This window comes from Camelus dromedarius, chromosome 1 (assembly GCF_036321535.1).
Source record: "Camelus dromedarius isolate mCamDro1 chromosome 1, mCamDro1.pat, whole genome shotgun sequence".
NCBI lineage: Eukaryota > Metazoa > Chordata > Mammalia > Artiodactyla > Camelidae > Camelus > Camelus dromedarius.
Genome location: NC_087436.1, coordinates 14,421,895 through 14,449,604, shown reverse-complemented (window position 1 = coordinate 14,449,604; position 27,710 = coordinate 14,421,895). Strand labels below are relative to the sequence as shown.

General features: G+C 44.2%; 1 protein-coding gene across 1 annotated transcript in view; it reads right to left on the bottom strand.

The window, feature by feature from the left end:
- Window positions 1-21,778, bottom strand: part of TMEM154 (transmembrane protein 154) — a 42,529-nt gene extending 20,751 nt beyond the window's left edge. The window contains exons 1-3 of the mRNA XM_010992516.3: window positions 21,587-21,778; window positions 1,674-1,934; window positions 1,545-1,583 (exon numbers count right to left, since the gene is read on the bottom strand). Coding sequence (XP_010990818.1) covers window positions 1,545-1,583; window positions 1,674-1,934; window positions 21,587-21,674 — 388 coding nt within the window. The 5' untranslated portion in view covers window positions 21,675-21,778. The remainder of the gene's footprint in view (window positions 1-1,544; window positions 1,584-1,673; window positions 1,935-21,586) is intronic.
- Window positions 21,779-27,710: the final 5,932 nt, after the last annotated feature.

The following is a 27,710-nucleotide window of genomic DNA, read 5'->3' as shown; positions in this document are numbered from 1 at the left end:
ACTTTTATGTAGAATCCAAAAAAAATGATACAAATTATATTTACAAACCAAAAACAAGACTCATGGAAATAGAAAACAAACTATGGTTACCAGTGGGGAAAGGAGAGGAAGGATAAATTAGGAGTTTGGGGTTAACAGATATACATTAATGTATATAAAATAAACAACTAGGATCAACCATATAGCACAGGGAACTATATTTTTTGTAATAACTTATAATGGAAAAGAATCTGAAAAGAAAAAAAATATATATGTATAACTGAATTGCTTTTCTGTACACCTGAAACTAACATTGTAAATCAACTACACTTCAATAAAAACATTAAAAAAAAAACTGGGTTCAGGCAGCTCTGTTTGCTTTTTCTTTTTCTCTAGCTTACAAAGGAACACCCATGTGACCACTGTTATCAGGTCACTCTGAAATTGCCAACAGTAGAGAAACATGTGTATTTCCTGGTTTCTTGGAATCTATGACACCAGCCTCTGCCATGAGGGGTAATGCACTTCAGGGCTTCTTTCCCAGCTCACATTTGCCCTACCTGCTGGCATCATGGAAAATGAATATTTACAGCTCCGGGGGAGCTTAAAGGCTCTCCTAGTGCAAGGACAGTGAGCAGCCCGCAGACCCAGGGCCTGATCTCACAGCCAGAGGTGCCCTGTTAGTGGAGGTGAGGGCCACAGAGGGCCAGGATGTACATGTAAATCTATATCTTATCACCCTTGAGTGATTTTTGGAATGCCTAGAGGCTTCAACTTAAAATTCTAATCAGTCATCTTTAACCAGCACAAGTCAAAAGAATCCAAGTCTGCTTTGGACCTAGAATTGCCCTGAAACCTAGTATTTGCTAGTCCTGGAATTGGAACTAAATGCTCTCAGACTGTATCTCTGACGCAGGGAATTTTCTATCAGATTGGTTTTATAGTGATGATAGTCATTTTTAGCCAATCAGAAATTTTATTCTAAAAGTTAGCATAGATTTATCTTTAAAAAAATTTTTTTAAATGGAGGTACTGGGGATCGAACCCAGGACCTCATGCAGGCTAAGCATGCACTCTACCACTAAGCTGTTTCTCTCCCCCAGCATAGCTTTAATAGGAATAAGACCAATGCTTCACCCAGGCCTTTTCAAGATCCAGGTGGGACATAGCACCGGGGAGAATACAGTATCTGTGACAAAATACAGAGGGAAGAATCCTTTTGTTGTGGAGATGACCCCAAGGACTCCAGCTGTCCCACCCCTGACCCCGGTCTGACCCACTGCCTCATCAGACGTACCTTTTCCCCCCAACAGTCAGGAAATGTTGCATGAACTAATTAGCCAAAATTAAACAGGGCCCTCATCCAAATTAGGTCCAGAGTGTTTTTTTTTTTTTTTTTTTTTTTAAAGAAAGGAACATGGCATTTCTAAACTCTGGAAAACTTCATTGAAATAGCCATTCATCAACTACTATTTTCTGTAATCCTCATTGCTTAACTTTAAAAGCTCTCCGTTCCTCCTCCCGCCCCACCCCCAACTCCAGGCAGGTGTCAGGATAATACTCACATGTCTGTAAAATGTTCTGAGATCCTTGGCTAGAGGGCTCTGTGCAGAAGCAAAAAGCATTGTGTTTTATTGATCATTCATTAACACATGAAGCAACTGTATGGAAATGGGGACAGGCAAAATACTTACCTGGTTTATTCTTTTTTCTTTTACGGTATGTTGCAAGGAGTATCACCGATAAAAGTAGGAGGGCCAGTAAAATCAATGGGATCAACACCATGAGTATAAACTCTAGCTGATCTGTATCCTCACCATTAAGGGTGGAGTTCATATTTGTGGTGAATGATTCTGTGGTCACCATAGCAAACGTGCTCAGAGAGACAGTCTCTTCATCTGGCACGGCCACTTCTTGGGGCATTTCTCCTGACTGTTCTGTTTCCGCCAAGAAATCTGTGGGAACACACACAAAATTGAAATTGTCACGAAGACAGAGCTAGCATGTTACGTCCTCAGTGATTTGAAATTTACCCTACACGCATCCAGTGATAAACTTGATCCACTGGATTTGGTCTTCCAGTTCAGCTGAGCCAGAGTATTGATCGAACATAAATGGAGCTAGGGCTGGGAGTATCTTGAAAACAGAATCAGAGCCCAGGGATTAAACCTCCCACAAATGCAGGCAGTTTAGCACCCTTCAGACACTTTAGATGCACTTAAGCAAAGGGCATTGAGAAGCTTTGTCATGTTGAGGGTGGTATTCCAGGGTAGCCTATAGAATATTTTAATACCATTTCTGAAAAAACCTGAATTCCCGTTTATTGAAAGTTAAGCACTTGCCACGTAACACTCTTAGAAATAAAGGAATGCACTGAATCCTAACTTTTACTCAAAGGTTACCTACCAGTGGAAAAGAAGTCTTCGAGACTGGGGTGACTGATCAGATGTCAGTGTCAGGCCTCAGTTCTGCAGAGAACTGAGTCTGCCTCTGAAATGATCCAACAGAAATTCTCCTGGATTCTACATAAACATGCAACATGTATTTCATTTGTAAAATGAAATTCTCAAAGGGAAATGCCCTTAGAAACTAAGGAAACTGCACCAGTATTTAAATGTATTGAATAACATGCATCTTTAGAGCTTTCCCGACTAGTAAGCTATAAGCAGGTTTATTCTGTTGGGACTTCAGATTGTGTTGGAAAATTGTTCTGTGGCTCATCACAGGACAGGAAAGGACTAGTAGCTGGATGATTCTTCAGAAAATCCTTCCTTACCGGGCTCCATAGTGACCATGGTCAGGAGAGCCACAGGTTTTCCTCCCTTTGTGGTACGAGGTTGCCAATTGCTCAGGAGGGGCCCACTGAGAAAAACAGCACATGAGCTGAGGCTACAGAAGACTTGTCCAGGGAGATGATTTGTGTGACAGTGCTTCCCAAGGTAGAAGGTGCCCTGCCAATGGAGACGTTGGCTGCTTGAAGCCACGTTCTGTACATCAGGTTAGACCACCACCTACAGGATGACTGACAGGCCAAGGCAGAGCCAATGCATCCTTAGCTCTCTGCACGGCTGTGACAGGGTTTATAAAAATATTCGCTGGATCACAGTCTATTTTTGGGGGGGTTATGTAAACACTTCAGTTTTCATGAAGACCAGGGAATCAACTTGATAATGACATTGGTCAATGCCACACCAAACCATCAAAATCAATTACAAACAGCAGAGTCTAAGTAACTAGTATTCCTCACATGTATATACTAAAAGCAGGATTTAAAAAATCTACCATTTATTGATCTCTGCCTTCAGGGTTACATGACTTTGCTCTGTACTTAGGTCTTTGGAAATGTTGCAGCAAAGTGTGTTACAGCTCAGTGTTATAGCTCAGTTGTGACAGCAACCTCGATCCAGGCGAGAGACCAAGAAGCATTCAGAGGGTTAGAGAACTCAGATTTATCACGCCAGTGGGCCTAGAGGAGTTAACACTCCAAGCTCTAGACTGTGTCTGTAGGTTTACACAGGCTTTTATAAGCTGCCAGTCTAGATTTTGCAACATCATATGCAAATAAGGTATAACAAATGGACCAATCAGGAGTGATGGAAATGGACCAATCAGGAGTGATAGAAATGGACCAGTCAGGAGTGAGCTTAGGGAACCAATAGAATCTTAGGGGTAATTTCCGCTTTCCTAGAAGTAAGCCGTTTCAGAGTAAAAAAGTGAGATAATGCCGCTGGGCCAGGGAACCAAATGGTGCTGGCAGAAGGGTAGTGGCCCTGCCTGGGGGTCTTGCCATCTTTTTCGTGGGGCTTCCCACCTCAAAATAAGGTGAGTCAATAATGTATTCACACATTTGTTAAAGCTTTGGTATATCCTGTATCACCCTGGACTAGGAAAAGATACTATCCACCAAGACAACCTCCTCCTTGAAGTTATCCTGCTTGCAGAACTACTGGGACCAAACAGCTTTCTGCATTGATAACCGAGACCAGTAAAAACTGGACATATGGTTAGGGGTGGGCGACTGGGCAGTGGTACACGCACAAACGCAGTTGGTGTTTGTGCACCTTCCTCTAATACCCAGACCTCCCTTTTACGTCTTTTGTGTGTTTATTTCTCCCACTGCTGTAGCTGCTACCACTATTTCAAGCTAATCTTTACAGATAATTTTCTAAGAGCCTAGTGCTGTGCTCTGCCTTTTTCCTGGATTATTGCATTTTGTCCATACCATTTTTCTCAGACAGAAACTGGGGCAGAGAGGCTCCACGATTTGCCCACGATCACAAAACTATCACAAAGGAGTGAGGACTTGAACCCAGGAGGGCTGGCTGCAGAACGTGAGCTTTGAAATCCACATAACACTTTCCCTCCGATCAGGCAGGAATGGAACAATTCCAAATCAAGAAATGGGGACGGAGAGAGGGAACCCTGGGTTCTTGCCCCTCAGCCTACAAGGAGGTGGTTTTCCAGCACAAAGGCAAAGGAAGGGGAGGAGCTTTCAGAAACCTGGGCTTTGCTGGGCTTACCCCAAGCTCCCCAGCCCAGGTGGCTGTGAGCAGAGCTGCCCAGAACAATGGGATATTTCCAGCCTCCTTGTGGAAGGCGGACAAGTTCCCAGTAGAACAGTAGCACTCTGAGTCACACTTGACCTGTTGCCCCAGAAGAAGAGAAAATAGGAAAGGAAACAAGCTAGCACGACTAATGAGGGCGTTTGGATGATCAGGCATGAAGAGAAACAGAGAGAATTGCACAGATGGTCCTGGGTTGTCCACGTGTGTTTCTTAGCACGAGGGACAATGCTGCTCACAGGTGGCCCTCAGTGGCACTTTGGAGGGAAAAGGGCTGGAGATTCTCTCCACAATATCCTTCTCACACACACTCAAACGTATGTTTTCCATGTTAACCATCATTTACTCTCTCTGATTCTCTAGTGACTGTTGAAATAAATGAGAATCAAGGGTTCTCTCTGTGTTTTATTTTTCTTTACCCTGCAAGCCTTCATCTCCAGACACTCCTGTGACAGCCCTCCCTCCCCAACCAATACCATCATAGCCTCAAAATAATAAATAATGGTCATGCATCAGATGCTCACAGTATAAGTTAGGTACTAGGATAAACTAAACATGCATCGTCTAACAACCTTCACAACAACTTTATCGTTCACACTGCAGATAAAGAAACTGAGTCTCAAATTGTTAGGTAGTCAGATAAGTGAGGGCACCGGGCAGATAAGGTGGTGGAGGGGGAGGATGGTTGGGAAGATGGCAATATGCCTGCCTTTAGCATACAGGGGCTTTACTTCCTGTAAATGAGTGCCAACAAGAAATCGGTCAGAACTCAACAGCCTCAGCTGCGAGGTAGCGACAAGGACCTAACCAGACATGAGGACATGACCCAGCGCTTGTTGTAATATAATTAACATTTTGGCTTAGGTGCCCCCATGGGCCTTTCTGTGTGCATCATGGGTAAGGACATGCGCAAAAGGGGACGAGCATGACTAAGCACTCCAGGGGCAAGAGCTGTCAATCAATCAAGAGACCACCTCTGAGCGAGGGTATAAGGAGAAGGTGCAAAAAAGACCACCTCCCAATCTTGGAGGTGTGCTTTCCCTTTGCTAATAAAACCTTTAAAATCATTCACTACACAACACTTCTGCCTCCCATCTGAATTCTTCTCTTTTGGGTATGACAAGAATTGGGGTCCTTTCTCTTCCCCTTTGGGGTAACAAAATATCTTATCAAGGTACAACCTTATTTATGCTGTCAGTTCAACTGATCCCTATGGGTTTTGAAGCTGTGTTCCCTTGAACGTAGGTGCCAATGACAGTGAGGTTCTAGTCACAGCTGTGTTGCTTAGTGGTTGAGGGAATTTGGACAAATTATTTACCCCCTAGTGGCTAAATGTTCTAATCTGTACAATTAAGGAATTATTTCCAGAGTCCCATCTATTTCTACATCCCTGTTGATTCTAAAACGTTTATCTTGTTTTTAATTAGGCTTTTTGAACAGGTACTATGCACGTTTACATGGTCCTAAGCTCAGAAAGGATTTCACTACCACCCTTTTCCTCAGCCACTCAATTTCCCTCCAAAGTGGTAACCACTGTTTCTGATGCCTTCCAGAGAATTCTATGCATATACAAGTATATCATTTCTGGTTTTCTTTTTTTTTTTTTAACACCAATGGCAGCAAAATTTATAGACTGCTCCTTGCTTTTTTCACTTAAAATTGGATCTTGAAAATTATTCCATGTCTGTGTACAGAGAGATGTCTTTCCCTCCCATTATTTGGATATATGACAATCTATTCCTACTGATGGAGATGTGGGCTGTTTCTCTTGTATTTCCCATGATGCTGCTGCAGTCGGCCCTGCACACCCTGACTTTACACACGTGCAGGTATATTCTGCTGCAGATCTCCAGAGTGGGGACAGGGTATTGAGTGCGGCACCAAACCACTGTTGGGGCCAGGGGTCCGTCCTCACAGCTGTATCAAGACAACTCCAGCCCAGTCCTCAGACAGTGAGAATTGGCAGAAACTAAGTAGAGAGCTGGGCACGTAGGGGTCAGCGAGGGGAAAGCTGAAAACATTGGGGATCAGCCCAAGGGTTTGTGTCAGGAGCATCAAATTGTCATCAAAGGGGGAGCTGGAAAACCAGGGAGGGCCACAAAGCAGATCTGTACCCAGGACTGGGTCGGCAGAGGGCAGAGGGCAGAGGTGGGAGCTATGAAGAAATGCAGAGGTGGATGAAACCAAGATGGAAACCAGAGAGAAGCCGGAGGTCACATGAGCTGGGGTGGGTGTGGAGCGCAGAGGGCAGCTCTGGGGAATTTCCCTGGAGTGTGACAGTGGTTCCTCCGTGGGCGGTGGGCTGACAGCAATTCAACCTAATGGCCACTGTGCGGCGCAGACACTGGGCCTGGCCTTATCTAAGAAACCGTGCAGGGCCAGTTCTCGCGTTGAGCGAGGACTTGGGGGACATCTCCATGGCATCCTGGAAGGAAGACCGGGCTTCGGTTCCAAAAAGTAGGCCTTGAGACTTGGCACTGCCCTCTCGAGCCATGGTGCCTGGGAAGAACCCCTCTCTCCTCCAAACCTCTTTCTCCTAAAAGACCCCAAGAGGAGCTGTCAGCCCCGCCCATCCTACAGTGTGCATACGAAGAGCAGAGGAAATCCCAGCTGTGAAGACGCTGTCTGTTCCACAAAGGGCCACACACAGGCCAGGTGTGGGCCGTCTGCTGTTTCGTTCATCCTGTGCCCATTCGGTTGTCCCGTCTCTAGACTGAACTGTTTCTCTGTTCCCCAGGAGACTAATCGGCCCAGCGTTAACTTCTTCATTTTATTGTTGTCTCTTCTCATCTGAATGTGGACATCTTACAGGGGAAAAGGGGTGTGGCCCGGAGGTGGGGGTGAGGATAGACTGTAAAACTGAAGAAGCTGCAGATATAAAGGTATAGAGGACCCAGCGTGAGGGTGGGGAGAGAGAGGCAGCAGCCAGCAAAGTACGGAAGAGAAGCAGCCGAGGAAAGGACGAGGAAGCAGGAGGGCTGTGTGATGTGCATGGATGTGGCTTTGAACCTTGCCCGTGATGGCCAGTAGTGAAGTCACCAGTGCGGTCAAGGGCGGACCTGGCAAGACTTTTCTTCCCTTCCGGTGACCCAGTCCTGGTTCTCTCGAGTGACCCCAATGCAAACCTCCCTGAGATTCTCCTTTTCACCACCTCTCTCTCTCTGCCCAGATGATGGAACATTATTAGGAGATACTGGGAGTGGTCACGTGACTCGTGAAATTAAGCTGCAGTATTTCATTTTACTTTTAATCTGAAAATTACTGAAGAAACTGTATGGTGCACCGAGTTACAATATCCATGCGAAGACACCTGGGGTGGGTATTTCACTCACCTGGCATCGACCCCAGGAGGGATCCTTGTAAGTGGGAAAAGGGGGGAAATGCTTGAGGTGAGCCCAGCAGCTCAGCAGCCCAGTGGGCACCTCGCCCTTTGTCACCACTCCGAGCATTGTCCCTAAGAGGAAGTGACTCTGCTTCTCGGGGAAATGAACTAGATAACTTCCCTTTTTTGATAGTGGAACAAATACGCAATCAAGCTCGTTTTTAAAGTTTAAAAAAAAAGTATTATATAGCAACTGAAAGGTTGCCACACTGACATTATGATGTAAAATAAAACAATGACAAGAGAAGGCTGTTAAACTCAGGATATTGTGAAGTATGTTGGAACTCAATTCGCTGTCCCATTCTTTCACTTGTCTTGTAGACTCCATGGAGAGATTGTTGAAACCGTCTTGCAATTCAGGTAGTGAAACGAAAGAAAACACGCGGGTGTCAGGCACTCAAGCGCTGCCATGCTCTGTGGAGGAACTGCAGCATGTGGATTCCAGGACGCTCAAGAAATTAAACCCAAGAAGCCTTCCCACACCTTCTATACCTCTGTCTACAGCAAAGAGCCAGATCATGTTAGAAGGACGAGATAAAACCAAGCCAGAAGTCCTCCGGTGCTTTTCAGCCTTGGCCACACGTTAGAATCACCGGGGGACCTATTAACCTTCTTGATGCTCAGGTCACACGCTCAAACCATTACATCAGAACACCTGGGGTGAACCCAAGCCCCAGTAGTTTTTACAGATTCCAGTGTGCAGCAAGGTTGAGAACCAGGTCTCCAGACTCTACCCACTCCTGGCCCACCCCTGGCCACCCCTCGTTCCCTGTGCTCCTCCTTGGGGAACTGGAGTAGAATCAGCTCTGGGAGTTGGCTCCCAATTCGGAGCAGCTGCCCAATTTATTATCAGAATGCAACTGCTTCACTGAAGCCTAGAGCTCCTGAGAACCTCTGGCTAGGATATATTGATTTTTTTTTTCAGAGGAAGGTAATTAGGTTTACTTATTTATTTATAATTTTGATGGAGGTACTGGGAATTGAACCCAGGACCTCGTGCATGCTAGGCATGCACTCTACCACTGAGCTATACCCTCCCCCACATGTGTTTTTGATTTGTTTTGTTTTGTTTAGCCAGGAAATATTGAGAGAGAGCTGTGAGAGTCATGCTTATTATTTGAATAAGTCTGAGTAAGAGAGATTGGGCTGGAGCTTAAAACCACATCTACAGTAAACGTCACTGCTGGCAAAGTGGCTTTGGTTGGAACCATCAGTCTGCCCCGCTGGCATGCGCCAGAATCACCGGGAGGGCTTCCCACAAACACATGGCTGGGTAATGCCCCCAGAGCTTCTGATTTAGAAGGTCGAGATGGGGCCAAAAACTTTCACTTCTAACAAAATGCTGATTCTGCTGGACTAGAGCCACACCTTGAGAACCATGGGTTTGAGTGTCCCAAACAATGTCATGTAGTTGTGTTTAATTATTGGTCACACCTGTTGTCCATGGCATTTACTGTGCACAAACACCAACCTGGTGGTTTTTAAGCTCCACCCAAGTCAGTTACTTGAGGCATCTGACGCTGTGGTCTGGGTAACAGTATGTTTTAAAAGCTCCCTAGATGAGTCCATTAAGTAAGTACTCTGGGTTGGAAATTACTGAGTTAAATCAGAATTCAATTGACTTTAATTTGTTGTAATTCATGGAGACAGTCCTTACTAGCTTTAAAGATGACTGGAGAATCCTTTCTACACAGAAAGAAGCCTTTGGGAGCAAAATTAATAGATGTATGCTGACTTCCAAATTGGAAAGAAAGAGTAAAACTGTCACTATTTGCAGATGACATGGTACTTTATATAGAAAACCCTAAAGTCTCCACCCAAAAGCTATTAGAATTAATAAATGAATTCAGCAAAGTTTCAAGATACAAGATGAATATACAGAAATCTGTTCCATTTTTATACACTAATAATGAACTATTAGAAGGAGAAAGTAAAAAAAAAAAATCCCATTTAAGATGGCATCAAAAAGAATAAAATACCTAGGAATAAACTTAACCAAGGAGGTGAAAGATCTATACTCTGAAAACTATAAAACACTGATGAAGGAAATTTAAGATGGTACAAAGAAATGGAAAGATAGCTCATGCTGTTGGATTGGAAGAATTAATATTGTTAAAATTAAGATCATACTACCCAAAGCAATCTACAGATATACTGCAGTCCCTATCAAAACACCCATATTTTCCACACAACTAAAACAAATAATCCTAAAGTTCATATGGAAACACAAAAGACCCCTAATTTCCAAAATAATCTTGAGAAAGAAGAACAAAGCTGGAGGTATCATGCTCCCAGACTTTGGACTATACTACAAAGCACAAGTAATCAGAACAGCATGATAGACACAGAGATCAATGCAACAGAACAGACTGCCCAGAAATAATCAATTAGAGTGCCCAGTTACCGTCAATTAATCTACAACAAAGGAGGCAAGGATATACAATGGAGAAAAGATAATCCCTTCAATAAGTGATACTGGGAAAACTGGACAGTTACATGTAAAAGAATAGATTAGAACATTCTCTCATACCATATACAAAAATAAACTCAGAATGGTTTCAAGGCCTAAATATAAGACCTGAAACCATAAAACTCCCAGAAAAGAACAGAGACAGAACACTCTTCTAAATCATAGCAATACATTTTTAGATCTGTCCCCTAAGGCAAAAGAAATAAAAGCAAAACTAAACAAATGGGATCTAATCAAACTGAAAAGCTCTTGCAGAGCAAAAGAAACCATTGACAAAATGAAAAGATAACCTATGGAATGGGAGAAAATATTTGCAAATGATATGACTGACAAGTGGTTAATATTCAAAATTTATAAACATCTCACACAACTCATCATCAAAAACAAACAAACAAAAACAATCAAAAAATGGGCAGAAGACCTGAATAGACATTTTTCCAAAAAAGACATACAAATGGCCAATAGGCACATGAAAAGATGTTCAACATTACTAATTAGAGAAATGCAAATCAGAACAATGAGCTATCACCTCACACCATCTTTTTTTTTTTTTTTTCACACCATCTTCTTAATCTAGTTGCAACCCAAATGCCCATAAACAGACAACTGGATTAAGAAGTTTGCAACAACCAACCACACCTCCTCCTCTTTTCCATATAAAGGAAGCCTGAATTCTGACTTGGGTAAGATGGTTCTCCAGGACAATAGCCCTCCATCTTCTCAGTCTGCTGGCTTTCTGAATGAGGTCATTTCTCCTTGCTCCAACACCTCATGTCCCGATTTATTGGCCTGTCCTGAGGTGAGCAGAACAAGTTTGGACTCGGTAACACTATCAGATCAAAATGTGCCCCACAATGGGGCCCACAATGCTTGGATGCCTTTTTCATTTTAAACTTTTTATTTGGTATCTTTTTAGAGAAAGCTTGCTCATCTTTAACCAGACTTGCCCAGTCCCTAAGCTGTCTCTGGTTTTAAGTTACTCACCTGGGGAAGCTGCACTTGTGACTATCTGAGTCCCTTTTCATACATTAGAATCCTATCCTGGCCCGTCAGTACCCGGCAGTTTAAAGGAATGTATGTATTTTATGACACAGAAGATATATACACTTTTAACATTTAAAATTTCCTCCTACCATCCGTGGGATAATAGATACCAAAATACATTAAAATGAAAAAAAAATTAGTAAGTGATAGAAAAGTATTCATGTTAGTGGTGGTAATAGCTATTTTTATTATACTTCTACCACTCTTTTGAATAGCCAAGTTCAAAATTCCAGTGTGAAAGAGTAACGGGAAAACGAATGTTCCTCGCCACGCCCTGCCCCCTCCCTGGCTGGCTGGGTCAGCCTCCGTCTGGGTGGATAAATGAGGCTGGCGTTTGTGTGGGTCACAAAGACCTCCGTGCTGGCCTGGCCTCCTTGCTCGGATCAGCACAGGCTAAGCGTTGCCAGAGAGCCACTGCGGGACGGGGACAAACCAAAACAGAAGTGTTAGATGCATGCTTTTGATCATCAGAGAACAGGAAGGCAGGGAAAGGAGATGTGGGCGACCAGCTCAGTAGCTAATGCCCCTTGGCGGAGCTGCCAGAGAAATGGGCAGAAGGTGTAACCGAAAGTTCCCCAGCCAGCCTGCGGGGGCAGCAGAGAGCAAGAGTGTGTTTGTTGCTGGATGTATCCTTAACCGGAAGCTCAAGCAGGAGGCAGACACAGAGAACAAACTTACGGTTACCAGCGGGTAAAGGGGGTGGGAAGGGATAAGGTGGGAGTTCAAAATTTGCACCTCTTGGGGAGTGATAGAACTGTTAGGTATCTTAATTATAGTGGTGGTTTCACAGGTGAATACATCTATCAGAATTCATCAAGTTATACATCTGAACTATGTGGTTTACTGTACAGAAATTATACCACAATTAAGTTGTTTTAAAAAAAAAAAAGGAGGCAAGTTCCTGAGGTCTTCTAAGTGGCGTCTGCGGGGAGAAAATGGTGGGTTAGATTTTCTAGGGTCAGCAAAGCCCATTAGCAGGTCTGTAAGGCTGGCTTGGCTTCTGATACTCTTCTACCTGGAAAGAGAATCAATCCTGCCCTTCCAGCCGGGACAGTCTAACAGGCCTCAGGTCCTCAGAATTTTAGTACTGCTGCTTGAGCGACTAGTGCGCTATTCCCACTCTCTTTTGTCAGCCTCTTTTCTGTGTTTATTACTGTAATCCTATGGGGTTTTTTTCTCATTTTGTTTTTAATGTGGTGAATTACATTAATAGATTCTCTAAAGTCGATCCCCTCTTGGATTCCTGGTTTTAGTCTACTTATCCACCAGGGTGGTGGTGTTGTTGTTGTTGTTGTTGTTGTTGTTGTTGTTGTTTGGTTTCTTTAGTGATAATTCCTTAACTTGTTATTTCAATGATTGATCTGGGACTCAGCCTAAATATTCTTCTAATATTTGTTAACTGGCTACATAGCCAATATGTTTCTGGTCTTAGTGATGCATCAATATAGGGATGGCCTTGGCTTGACAAAAGATCACCATGATCATAAATAGAGTTACTAGATAAAACACGGGACACATTTAAATTTGAACATCGGATAAACAACAAATAATTTTTTAGTATAAATATGTCCCATGCAATGTTTGTAAGTCCTCTACTTGCATTAAATTGCATGGGATGTACTTATACTAGAAAAGTTTTGTTTATTTGAAATTTACATTTAACTAAGTCCTTCCTATTACTTGCTAAATCTGGCAGTCTTAATCATAAACAAATAAATAAGCGTAATTTTTAGAAAAGAATAAACAGATTTTTAAACTAATAAACAATGTCTTCGGGGGAAAAAATAATGCCAGCAAACCCAAGTAATCACTGGGCTCCTGTTTCTGAAAACCACAATGGGGTGGAGAAGCAGGAAATAATAAAGATGGTTTTAATTCATATAAAACAAAGAAACAGAGAAAAAAAATTCAAATTTCAAAACCAAACTCTTTCATTGGTTTTGTTTTAAGAAAAACAAGCAGGCCCTGCTCTGGTGGGTACCTCTCCTTCCCAACCAGCTTCTTTAATTTCTCGGGAAAAGCTTCTGAGCCGTCCTCAGCACCCGAGGCAGATTTTCCTATTCGTTTTACTTTTTACATAAATTTGATTTATTTTTCAAGTTTTCGAATCATCTTTTAAGGGCTTGAAACTTCATGTCTATGAGACTTCTGTTCCTCTCCCCCTGCCCTTTTTTTCCCAAAAGTCTTCCCCAAAATGTTTGTAACAGCCTGGCTTTTCTGCAAATTGTCCAGCTGCCCAGTGCATACTTTCTGGATGCGAACTTCCCTCCCTAACCTGAGAGGAGGATGGACAGAAGGTTTTCCTGGAACTACTCAGAGATGCAGCCAGGTAACCCTCCCTACAGGAAGGGGAGCAAGAGCTGTTGCCTGTTTGGTTTGAGGACCCAGAAGGGAACTCTTCATAAACAGATTTGAGTTACTTAACATTTCAGAATAAAATAAAACTGGATTAACTAAAAATCATACTTATCCAGGTATCACCATAGTTTCATTGCATTATTCAAATGATTATAATTTCATTACAAATACAAGCAAGGTTTGGGCTACAGGATAAATTTCATGTCATCATTCATTTGGTCAGTGAGTTTTGTGCCTATTAAGTACCAGGCACCACTCCAGGTTCTGGGACACAAAAGTGAATGAGTCCAGGTCCCAGCCTCCTTGGGAAGTGACTGCTAAGTAGGGTCAAATCAATAATCATATTATAGTTTCATAAAAGCCGTAAGGTGTCTGTGTACGGAATGTCATGAAGACATGAGAGAGGAAGGTATTCATCACATCTGAGGGGTGGAGGATTTGGGAAATCTTCATAGAGGAGGTGACCAATGAGTTGAATCTCAGGAGTTTGTCAAGCAAAGATGGCACGGAAGGCATTATGGCTGAAGCAGAGATACAGAAATTCTTGGGGGCCACAGAGCTTGGCACATTCAAGTACTTGAATTACAGGACATGTGGTGAGAAGTGTCCAGTAGGAAAGGAACTCAGGACAAGCTTATAGGGGGCCTTGTAATGATGCCAAGGGGGTTGGATTCTATCAGAAGGAAATGACAAACCACTGAAGGGGTAAGTACAAGAGGAAAATAATTACTTTTTTGTTAGAGAACCATCACTCTGGAGGCTATGTGAAACTGCGTTGGAGAGGAGACTAGGAAACTAGTTAAGAAGTTAGTGAAGTAACCTAGGTGAGAGCTAAGAAGGGTCTAAACTAGCAAGGAGCAGATAAAGAGTTCTGATTTTGCCATGCGGAGCCCAAGGTCCCGGTGACATTTCCAAGGAGAAGAGATGGTGACAGTGCAGGTCTAGAGCTGGGCAGAGAGAGCTGACTGGAGGTGATCTGGGGGGAGTCCTCAGCCAAGGGGTGAGATGGAAGCCTGGAAGGTGGGAGCCATGGCCCTTAAGTGATGTAAGGAGCGAGAAAAGAAAAGATGCACATGAAAGGAGCAGGAGGAAGAGAATGTTTCACAACCAAACACTGGAAGGAACAGTCAGAGTCATAGGAGACCAAGAAGAAAACAGCACCATAAGACCTCAGGAAGAGGAGAGATTCAACAATTGATTAGTTATGTGAAGTGCTGCAGAGAAAACCGCAAGATAAAGACAGAAACGGGTCCTCTGGGTTCAGCTCTTAGGGGGCACTGGTGACCGGGACAGAGCAATTTGAGTGCTGCACTGACATGGGGGACAAATCGCAGGGGGTGGTGAGAAATGAGGGGCAGAGTGAGAAAACGAAGGTGTGTTGACTATCAAAGAGGTTGAGAGCTCCGGAAAGGTTGGGAGTGGGCGAGAGCTGGCAGGGTCTGGGGAGAGCTGGACAGCAACTCACAGGCTCCCTCACTGTTTACTGTGCATGTATACCTACCAGAGAGAATTGACACTAATGTCACCCATCACTATAATGGAAAAGAATCTAAAAGTGTATGTGTGTATATATATATAGGTATAGGTATAGCTGAATTGCTTTGCTGCACACCTGAAACTAACATTGTAAATCAACTACACTTCAATAAAAAAATTTTTTTTTAAATTAATACAAAATAAATAAATAAAAATAGAAAAAATAGTCTTAGCTCAGGGTTGGAAAAAACAGGAAGATGACTGAGTTTGGCCCATGAGCCTTAGTTTGCTGGCCCTGGGCTGCCATGTGTGTTTCTGTAAGAAACACAATGTTTCAGACACAGCTGAAGCCCGGCCTCTGCCCCTCCTGGATCTCATGCCCCCTCACCCCACTCCCAAAGGTCTTGCTCTCCTAAAGTTCGCATGTATCCATCCCACACTTTGCAAATAGGTCTATGTCCCTAAGCATAATTTGGAGTGTTTTTAAAACTTTAACTAATTGTAACTATTCTGTGCATAGTAATCTTCAACTGGCTTTTTTTGAACGTTTGAGACTGATTTATCTTGATACATTTGGCTGAAGTTCTTTGAATTTACCTGCTTGATGAGATCTCATTCTAAGACTATACCAAGTTTCATGTATTTTTCTTTTGTTAATAAATATTTAGATTGTTTCTATTTCTTCCATTTTTACAAACAGTGCTACACTCAGCATTCTTGGCCATGACTCTGCTGTACATTTGTGAGTGATCTGGAGTAAATACTTGGTAGTGAATTGTTGGAGTTGTAGGATCTGAACGTCTCAAGTTGACTAAATATTTCCAAGTTGTTCTCCAAAATGGTTGTATAGAAAAATTTCCTTTTCCAATAATCTTGTACAGTCTGTCACCTGAAAAATTCTCTCAATATGAAACACCTAGAAATGCTGGATGCAATGTAAGAAACAACTTCTTAAATGTATAAAGAAATCACAAGAAAGCAAGGAAATCCCCAGGGCCCAGAAGATGTGGAGAAAATAAAAATAAAAGCTTGCAGAGGAAATTTAAATTCAAAGCCATATCTGCCTATGGGGATTTTCCAGAGCCCCACAGGGATGTGAGAGGCTATGTGATGCTTTCAGATGCATCTACTGGGTCGAAAGTTAAAACTAAAACACCAGTTCATGGTTTTAAAGAAATAAAGAAAAACAAAAAGCAGCTGCAATGATTTTGGCAAAGTTCAAAGTCAGGTGCTCTTCCCCCAGGCTGACCTCACCATCATTCCGACACTGTGGACCCCAGCCCACTGTCTGATTTTGAATTTGGTTTTGTCTCCTTTCTCCTTGGCAGTCGCGTTGGTGTCCTTGGTTATCTGCTTCTGGTTACTGACTTGATTCTGCTGGCTTGCACCTTGAATGAGGTTTGGCACCTCACGCAACTCTTAGCAGCTGACCCCTGAGGTCTACCCACTCTGCATCCCAAAGCTGGGGTTTAAACCTGAGGTCCAAGCACCAGCTCTTCCCCAAGCCCAGAGCACAGCCCTGTCTGAGTTTCTTCCAAACTCTATTTTGTGGTGACAGGACTGAGGTTGTACTGGGGATGTATTTATAGTAGCTTGGTGATGTGCTCAGAAAAGGTGGGGTTCTATTAAATAGGGTAAGCCAGCCTCTGTGTGCCAGGCTTTGCCCTCAGTGCCCCCAAGATTTTTATCATGAATGGGAGTTGATAGATACAACAAGCAACAAGATTAGAGCTAAACTTCAGATAAAGATGATCAAATGGACAATAATGTTTAAAGGCATAAAAAAGGAATAAATAACATAAGGAAAAAAATAAAACCAAGACACCACACACACACACACACACACACACACACACACACACACACACACACACACACATACACAAAGGATGTTCTAGAAATGAGAACAAAGATTTTCTAGAGATGAAAAATATAATAACTGAAATTAAAAGCCCAGTGGATGGGTTCAGCAGCAGGAGACACTAGGTTATTGCGCTAATCCACTCTCCAACCAGCAACACAGAGTTCCTGTTTCTCCACATCTTTGCCAACAGTTGAGGGTGGTGCAAACTATACACAGGTAGGCAAATTGCAGGTTGCATTGTTTCTTTCCAGAATTGAGCCTATCCCAGCCAAGATCCTTCCTCTTCTAGTTTCCTGGGTCTGCCTTTTTGATACAGAAGGACTTGAAGTCTCAGTATATCCCTCTCTGCCTTTTTTTTTTTTCCTTTGCCCTTGAGAGCTGTTAGGTGCTTGGGGTCAGTTCTCAGCAGGGCTCTCCCACCGTGACTCTGCCTGACTGAGGGCTGTGCTTTCTCTCCCTGGTTCCCACACCCCAAAGCCTCTTACACAGTGACTTCAATGTTCTGTTTATCCTGCTCCTGGTCTTAACTATGCTAATCCTCAGATAAAACTCAGATTCTCATTTGCTCACTCAGTACCTTTCAGCCCCTCCCTTCTCTTCTGCAGGCCAAAATTTAACCCAACTCTACCATCCCTTTTCTTGCCAGCCAGTCCCTGACCCAATCAAACAAATACAGCTCCTTTTTAACATGTGGTAAGCTCAGAGCCCAGACAAGAGTTTATGTGATACACCTACGTAGTTGGAAAGGCACCAGAGACATATTTTTCCAAACCTGAAACTAGACAAAGCGTGGCAGAGCCTGAAAACCCAAAGATTACAAAGTGTATTGTTACAGCATGGACGCCAGAGACTGAATCTTACTTAGATCCATTAAGTGGCTGTGTGTCCTTGGGCAAGTCACTTAACCTCTCTGTGCCTCAGTTTTCTCATCTATAAAACAGGAATAATAGTATCCACTGTATAAAGTTTGTTATGAGAGTGAAATGACTTGGTATATGTAAAGTGTTCAGAACAGTGCCTGGCATATATTGAACACTATCACCATTGTAATTATTACTGCTTGAAATTGGGACTGTCCCTGAAAATAGACGGCAGTCACATTCACTAAAATGAGAACAAGATTAGAAAGCACAGCTTCATTTATGCAACTAGTATTTTCTTCTATTCTTTCCCTCCTTTTCAAGGTTCATCTAGTAATTATATGGTCCTTACTCTTCTGAAACAGCTCAGAAAATCTCCCTGTCCTCTCTGTAAACCCATTGTTGAACTCTGGCCACTAAAATGGTTACAGCTCCTTATTTCTGCTTCATGCTTTTTAAGCTCTTTTTCTACAGATTGTTCTGCTTTTAGCAGCTAATAAATCCCAGGCTTTTGGTATCTGGGAAGTTGCTCTTAGCTTCCTGATAGTGCTAAGCTGACACTGACAGGGTGCAGGGTAAGGAATGAGGTGGCCCTTGTTTCCATGGGCAGAATGTTGCCTTGAGTCTAAACTTTCTTAGCAACCTACACTGGCCAAGACACCTGGGCCCAGAGCTTTCCTTTAACTATTCTCATCTGTTTGGTCAAAATCCTAGAAATTTCTCATTTCTCTCCTGGTGACTTCTAAGTAGATTGTTCCACTTGGGATAGTAATCAATTCTGCATCAGTCTCTCTAACTACAGAAAGTGAAAAGATGTGGACTCGGCAGTAACGGTGCTGGTCTCAGGTAGGTATTAGAAAGTGTTGCCTGTTTGCAAAGCCTTGATTTGAGATAAACCTGGAATATGCTTGCAAAGGAGAATCAGGTTGTTCCATAGATTGGATTCTTTTACCAAATATCTCCAGGATATTTTTGGAAGAATTCAAAGAAATAAACACAAGTGTGATGTCTATAAACAAACTCACATCCTAAAGACTTAAGCAACCATTAGCTCAAAAGGTTATACTTTAATTTTACAATATATATTCAGTCTTTAATTTAGAATAGCCTTTCCCTTGACTAATCTCAAAGTAATAAGCTTTGATCATACAGCAGTTTGCAAGTGGGCATCTTTGCATTTTCAGGCCCTGAGATAGGAGTCAGGACTCAGTAAGCATGAGGGATGATCTGGATAATTCCTGCACTCTCCTGAAACACAGCTTTTCATCTTCTGTGTCTCCTGGCATCCCAGCATTACCTGCTTTCAGGAGCTCATCAGTTTTTAATGATCAGCCTCATATCCACCCTAGGATGATTTTAGTGTTTATCAACAATTATTGAGTTCCTGCGGGGGAAGATATAGCTCAGTGGTAGACTGTGTGCTTGGCATGTACGAGGTCCTGGGTTCAATCCCCAGTACCTCCATTAAAACAGACAAACAAACAAATAAATGTAATTATCCCCTCCTCAAAAAGAATTTAAAAAATTATTGAGTTCCTAATGTATGCTGACCCCTTACAAGATTTGGGGAAATCACAGATGAATGAAAGAGGATTTTCCTTTCCTTGGAGGTGCTCACAGCCTGGTGGAAGATACAGACATAGACACAGTTGTGATTCGAAGCAGCTAGCTATGTTTACAGAAGTGTAGGTCTATAAGGACATAATAGGCAGGGTGCCAGGGAAAGGGCAGTGAGACACCAGGGAGGAGGGAACATTCAGTCTGAGCCTTTTAAGGTTACATAGGAGTCCACTCAGTAGGAAAAAGGAGAACTTGTTCTCAGTGTGGCAAGAGCCACAGAGGCCTGGAGCACACACTCCTTTCAGCCTGACTGAGGGGCTGTGGCTGGGGAGCAGGAAGGAGATGCTGTGGAAAGGAGACTGGAGGGTCCAAGGGGCATAAATGAAGAGCAACCGGAACTCTTTAAGTTGAAGAGTCACTGATCAGATATAAGCCTCAGAGTAAGAACTTTTACAAAGTCTTTTCAAGGTGGTCCTTTTGCATCTCCTGGATTGCAGACACATTGATCCAATCATTTTCAGAAGCTCAAGAAACTACTCAGGCAAGGTTAAATATCATCCCCAGGAGTGTGTTTAAGGCACACGTGGTAGCGGTGGTAGTTACCAGGGGTGAAGAGGGGTAGCTGGGCTCTGCTCCTGTGGGAGCTGAGGGACGCCCACCAGGGAAAGGAGTCTGCTCCAGAGGTCCTGGTGGGGGGGGCGTGGTTGGTCCCCGGGTGGGAGAAGAGAGACCCTGGAGGCCACGTCAGGAGAGCTGACTTGGGATGGGTCTCGGACATCTCTCCTTCTTCCGTCTCCGTGCACCCCCAGCACAGCTGCACCCCCAGTACGGCTTAAACTGCATCATCTTTAAGCTCCCTTCCCGCTCCAAAACTTTGTGCATTAAAAAACACAAGGTCCCCCAAACTCATTTCGAACACTAACCTCAATCTCAGCGGAGAACATCTTTCCAGTTGGAATGGTCGGCCTTTCACTTCCCATTTTCCACCTCAGCCGCCTGGAGAGACCATGTGGAAAGCACCCAAGGAAAGGGAGGTTGGGGGGTGGCGGGGAGCTGCTGACTGCTAATCTCCCGGAGGCTGCCTGTCTGTGAGGTCAGGCCAGATGCCCCCATCCTCTTTAAAGAACCGCAGCTTGAGACCTTTCCTCCTGCGTTCAGTACTGCCCTACACCAGCAGCAGGCAGTGTCCACTGGCAGGAACCATGGGCAACTAGTTTATTTACCCACAAGCAAATCCACACAACTGTAAGAGGCAGTGGAGGCTGATTGTGCTTGTAGCAACTGCCAGGCTGTAACTCAACTGCTGCTCTTAGTTCAAAATTATGAGGTTTAATATGTTGTCTTTTCTGATACCTTTGATTCACTATCACATCACTTTTTAAAGCAAAGCTTCATTAGTAACAATCAACGCAAAGAAAATCTCTCCCCAAGTAACAAGATCAAAGAAAAACAGATGAAAGGCTTTATAAGAGTGGATGCCTGGTAATTTCTCTGATAATTTCCTGTTTACTTCCTCTTTCTTTTTTTAACTTATGGTGTTTCATTAGTATACTTTCCAGTAGTAAATTTCCATACCCCAAATTTCCCAGGAGTTTTTGGAACCAGCAGACTTCTCAGCCCACGTTATTAAAGTTAATCTATTATTTCTCTATTTCAGCTGATTGAAACTTTCTTTTACAGGAACTGCCAACGAGTTGATAATTTTCTTAATATGCCCATTAAAGTCGCTGAATGACTGGGACCCACACATCTTAGAAAACAAAGATTGCGGGAAAGTTCAATTCAGTGAGGGAGCTGGAGCTGGATTAACCAGCGGCAGACGAAGCCAAATGCCCCCTCCCCCTCCTCCCCGCTCCAAAAAAAAAAAAAAAAGAAAAAGAAAAAGACAGTTCTACTTTTCTCCACTTTTTTTCGCAGAGTGGATTAGGTTTTTCAGGGTGTTACCCTCCCCGGCAGAGTTCTGTAGCCTCGGGCACCAAACAAGCCTTCATTATCCTCGGTGCCTGGAGAGGAAAGCCCTGCGGTGCTTACCCGGAGCCTGGCCGCTGGGGAGGGACGCGATCGCCAGCGCGAAGACGAGGGCGGCGCGGGGAGCCGCGGTGTCCGCGCGCCCCGGCATGATGCTGATGCTGTGCGGAGTTTCAGCCCGGCTGAAACGTGAACATTTCCTGTTTCCTGCTTGTTTGGGTCGGTGCTCACTTGAAGGAGAGGTGTTTGCCTGTTTTTTAGGAAGTGATGTAATTCTACAGGAGCCTGTCAGACCAGCAAGAATTGCAAAAGAGAAGTTGCTCTTCGAGCACTGATTCAGTTACACGCCTCTCAAGCCCTTTCTCCCTCCCGGCCCTGCGTGGGCCTCCCTCTTTTGAAATTGTCCCTGTGGAAGCAGTGACCGTTGCTCAGATGTCATTCAGGATCTGGGACCGAGGGGGTCCTGCACCACACGCATTCTCGATTTGTGATTTTATTCAACCCCGGGGTCAGCCTCCTTGGCTGCCTCGAGTCCAGAGCCGCGCTAACCAGTAGAACTTTCTGAGATGATGGGCATGGGCTGAATCTCCCGTGTCCAATACGGTAGCCATCAGCCACATAGGCTACGGAGCCCTTGAAATAAGGCTAGCGCGAACTGGTTTGTTAGTTTGAGTTTTTATTGAATTTAAATAATGTCATGTGGCTACCACATTAGACAGCACAGGCCCTGACAGTAGGGCCACTTGTGCCGTCAGGAAATGCCAACCCACTTCTCTCTGGCCAGACACGTCGTCCTCCTTGGGCCCTAAATGCCCCGCCCACCAAGGCTCCTGGCGAGGAAGGGACAACGCTATACCCATGCCTGGAGGCTGTGCTCGGCTTCTCCAGAGAGAACTCATCTTTTTATGTTTGTTTTTTGTTTTTCCCTTGTAAAGACTAGTTTTTAGAACCAGTGTTAGATTCGCAGCAAAATTAAGAGGAAAGTACAGAGATTTTCCATAGAGCCCCAGCCCCACATCTGCAAGCCTCCCCCATTAGCAACCTCCCACTGACCCTGCAGAGTGGGACATTTGTTACAGTTGACACACTCACATTGATAGGTCATAACCAGCATAGTTTACATGAGGGTTCACTCCTGCTGTTGTATATCTGTGGTTTTGGACAGATGTATAATAATGACATGCATCCGTCTTAGAGGTCCACCCTGAGTAGTTTCACTGCTGAAAAAATCCTCTGCTCCCCCTGTTCATCCCTCCCTCACGATACCCCCACCCCCCCGAACCCCAGCAACTACTGATCATTTTACTGTCGCCATAGTTTTGTCTTTTCCAAAATGGCAGAAAATTGGACTCATAAAGTATGCAGCCTTTTCAGGTTGGCTCCTTTCACTTAATACTATGCATTTAAGTTTCCTCTATGTCTTTTCATGGCTTGAGAGCTCATTTGTTTTTAGTGCTGAATAATATTCCATTGTCTGGATGTGCCACAGTGAATTTATCCATTCACCTACTGAAGGATATATTGGTTGCCTCCGAGTTTTGACAATTATGAATAAAGCTGCTAGAAACTTCTGCGTGCAGCTCTTTCTGTGGATGTAAATTTTCACCTCCTTTGGGAAAATACCAAGGATTTGATTGCTGAATATATGATTAGAGAGAAATGACCTTTTAAAGGGCCCATTTCCAAAGCAGAATATGTTCTTAGGGGGAAAAAAAATCTGTGTTTTATCTTTCTTTCTTTTTGAATGACAGTTTTCTCAGAGGTTGTTAACAATGAACAAATTAGGACTGAGCTGGATTAGAATGGGGGGCGGAAATCCTACCCAACTGGAACAATGCAGGGAAGAGGTGACAGTTTATAGCAGTGTGTGGGGAGATTAGGGTAGGTTACTTTTTTTTTTTTTCTGTTCTATTGCAGTCCTTCCCTTGATTTAGGTCTAGGGCCTAACTACTACAGAATGGAATTTCACAATCATGTTTGTTGTAGTGCCAAGAGAGACAGGCAGATAGGAAGAGGCATCAGACACCCAACTCATCTCATCAACCTTTGCCTGGTTACTGTGAGTCACCAACTTCCGGTGCGTTCCATCTTCAGTGATCTGGCTGGTGGAAGCCCACGAGGTGACTGAGTCCTTGGCCCCTTGCTTTGCCATTCATTTTTTGTTGAGGGCATTGCTTCTGTTCATGGTCACTGGCTACAGTTTATCTCAGTTCTTATTCACAGAAATAGGTTGACGATTCATGTCATGCTCAGTGATGATTCAGGTAATATTAAATCTACGTAATAGATTTACAGTATGCATTTATATATTTTAACCAGGCAATTGAGTCAGTTCTGGGTAAAATAGGCTTTGCACTTTAGGTGACAATACAGGACGAACGGCAGAAGGAAATAGAGTTCAAAACTGGATGATTGATTTGAAGACAGCAGGGAAAGACCTATGAATCTAGCTCTTGATGAGCAAGTGAATAGAGCGCTGGATTTGAGGGCAATCATTCCTGTACTCGTGGCATTCTCCCGCTGCGACGCAAATGTGCAAGAGAAAAGGCCCCCCAGGGGAGGTGGGGGCTTAGGAGTTCTCGTTATTCACGCCCTATTCAAACCTTCTTGGCTTGAGGCGTGTATTTGGCAAAGGACTTGGTGTGAGCCTTCGTTTCTTTGATTTTAAAACTAGGGCTTGCTGGAGGCTTTGCAGAGTCAAGTGTCTGTGGCTGGAGCACAGTCCTACGCGGAGCCCGGTCACCGCCAGCCAGTGCCTCATGGTTTCTCCAAGGGTGCCCTGCGTTCCTTTGCAGCAACACTGCATCACTTAGAATGATGTGCGAAATAAACCAAGGCCCCAGAGAAACCCTGTAATTTTCTTTTGACCCCAGTGCTCTCTAAAACCCTACGAGTGATTAAGCTGATCTTAAGCGGAAGAAAATTACCATCGTTGATCAGAAAATTGTAGTGCCTCAGTGATCTCTTTGCTGCAGTTGAAAAATCACAGGGAGACTGCGTGCTAGGTAAAGGGCTATTTACCTCTGTTTGTTCTAATTTTCCCAACCATTAATTTTGGCAGTAGCTGCCTGGCCTCAGATTAAATCATGATACACTCGTGGCAGGGAAGTCAGGGCCCCAGTCAGAGCCTCGAGGAAGCGGGGAGCCTCAGAGCCCATGGCAGGCTCACAGACAGGGGTGAGATGAGCAGGGCCTGTCTTTGGCTTTCAGCAGTGGGAGGAAGAAGGCAGGTAAGGAAGTAGGGGGCCCAGGAGATGCCCCCGAGAGCCCCTCTTGCTCAGAATGGCAGGAAGAGAAGCCTGTTCCTGGTTGGAGCGACTCTATTACTTTGCATAAGAGTCTGCCTTCTACAATCAACTCTCTGTATTACAGAAATAACTCTCATTTCTGATTCCTCCTCCCTTCCCTCCTGGCCCTCCCCTCAGCCATAAAAGAGGAGGGACTCCAAGGCAACAGCCCAGAAGCGATAAGCTCTGGCAGGGAATGTGGGGACCCCCCCCCCAGTATTCCTCCTCCACCCCCCTAACCTCGCCATTTCCAACACACACAGCCAGGCACACACACACTCACTCACGCATGCACGTACACACAGCTTGCTCTCACATACACGTACTGGTGCCCCCTGCAGAGATACAGGAAGACCCACCAAATGAGACAGGCCAAGGCTGCTTAACTGAGAGCTTGCTGCAGCAGGGGAGTCAGCACCACCGCCTGCATGAGGCAGAGACTCAAGGGCAGGCAGAGGAGCGGGCAAGACCTACAGTGGGAAAAGCAGGAGGCTTCATGGCGCACCGGTGGAGGTGCTGGGGTAGGGAATCTGCTGAGTTCTGGGGACTGATTCCAGGGATTGGTTAGAGGTGTGATCTGCCTTCTCCTAGATCAGAATCAGATAGAAAATTAGGGTCGATTGATACAGAGATTATTTTATTTTTTGAATTTTAATTGGCTTTTTATTAAGTCAAAGAACAAATAGTAGGCCAGTGACAAAGTTGGTGGCTGTTTCATGTGAAACCTTCCTTAAGCAAGTCTTATCTGATTGAAATAAAAGCTAAAACAAACATAAAATGAGAGTTCACTTTCCTAGCAGAAACTGGCAAAATCTTTTGGACAAATGAGACTCGACATCAACATTCATAGGTTTACATGTGAATGCATACTTACATAACCCAGAATTATTCCATTATCACTCAGGTTTGTAAATCATATTCTGATTACTACTCTGTGATTGGTGACATAGGGATTATTGTTCGTCTTCTCGGACCAGTTCCTAGAGGGAGGGTCTGAGTTCTGTTTTGATGTATGTGTCTATATGCTCTGGCCGTTGTATCCTCAGTCTTCAACATCCAGACGCACACTCACATACTCATAGATGTACCTACAGGCTCACACACCCACAAACTTACAACAAAACATTGTTTGCTTAACGAGGGGCGGGCCCTCAGACACAGTAATATGGACATCAGGTGGGGCCTCCAAGATCACTCCGAGGCCACTTAGGAGGGGGCAGGGAGGAGGCAGCTTAGGGTCCTGGGTTCTAAAGGAGCGCCCAGAGAGGTAGGTGGGCAGGGTGGGGGCGGGGACAAGAGCAGAACTCCATCACGGCCGTAGAAGCCCAGCCAGGAGAGTGGCTGACAGGAGGTTCCCTGCATCCTAGCCTGCTCAGGCTGCCATACAAAATGCCATAGATCAGGCAGCTTAAACAACAGGCACTTATTTTCTCATCGTTCTGGAGGCTGGACTTCTGAGATGGGGTTGCCCTCACGGTCGGGTTCTGGGGAGGACCCCCTCCCTGGGTCTAGACGGCCACCTTCTTGCTGGGTCCTCACACAGCGCTGAGACGGAGTAAGCTCCCTAGAATCTTTTCTTACGAGGACACCCATCTCATCGTGAGGACCTCACCCCCACGACCCCATCTAACCTGAATCACCTCCCAAAGGCCGCATCCCCGCACACCATCATATTGGAGGGTAGGGCTTCAACATCTGAATCTGGGGCACCACCAGCGTTAGGTCCGTAGCACACAGCCTTTGGAGCTGGGAGCCCACCCAGCCAGGGTCAGCCTGACCCGGCCCTCTGACTTGTCAGAACCCTCAGCGGTTCTGTCCCTCGGTCGTGACTGCCCACCTCGGTCATTCACCCTTCAGCTGGTCACTCAGAAAAGCTATTCCAGGGTTTGGGGAACCCACCCCAGGCCTCTGCCTGGACAACCTACACGACAGCGTCTCCAGGATCTAGGCAGAAAATCGGATCACTAAAATCGAACTGAGAAGAATGCAGTTAGGAGCTGAAGTGGCACGTGGGACAGGCGCAGGGCTCTGGTCGGCAGGGACCTCCAGGGAGCGCTCAAGAAGAGGCTCAGTGCTCCTCCCCTCGGTGATCTGCGTCCCCCTGAGGACAGGGGCTTCTCTGTCTTGTTCCTCAGTCTATCCCCAGCATTTAGGACAGTGCTTCATATTTTTCTTTGAATTAACAAATAAGTGAATGAGGAAATGAATAAAAAACTCCTTTTACATATACGATGGAACACTACTCACCCATAAAAAAAATGCGGTTTGCAGGAACACAGATGGACCCAAAGACTGTCATTCTAAGTGAAGCAAGAAAGAGAAAGAAAAATATCATATGTTATCACTAACGTGGCATCTAAAAAAAAGGACACAAATGAACTTATTTACAAAACAGAAACAGACTCACTGACGTAGAAGACAAGCTTATGGTTACAAGGGAGGAAAGGAGATGGGAAGGGATAAATTTAGAGTTCAAGATTTGCAGATACTACTATATATAAAATAGATAAACAACAAGTTTATGCTGTAGAGCACAGGGAACTATGTACAATATCTTGTAGTAACCTATAATGAGAAATAATCTGAAAAGGAATACATGTATGTATATGTATGACTGAAACAGTATGCTGTACACCAGAAATTGACACAACATTGTAAACTGACTATACTTCAATAAAAGAAAAAAATGTATCTCAAAACAAACAAACAAGTTTATGGTTATGGAGGGGACGGGTAGGGAGGGATAAATTGGGTGTTTGACATTTGTAGATACTCACTACTGTATATAAAATAGGTAAACAACAAGATCTTACTGTACAGTACAGAGAACTATATTCAGAATCTTATAATAGCCTATAATGAAAAAGAATATGAAAAGGAATAATATGTATAAATAAATC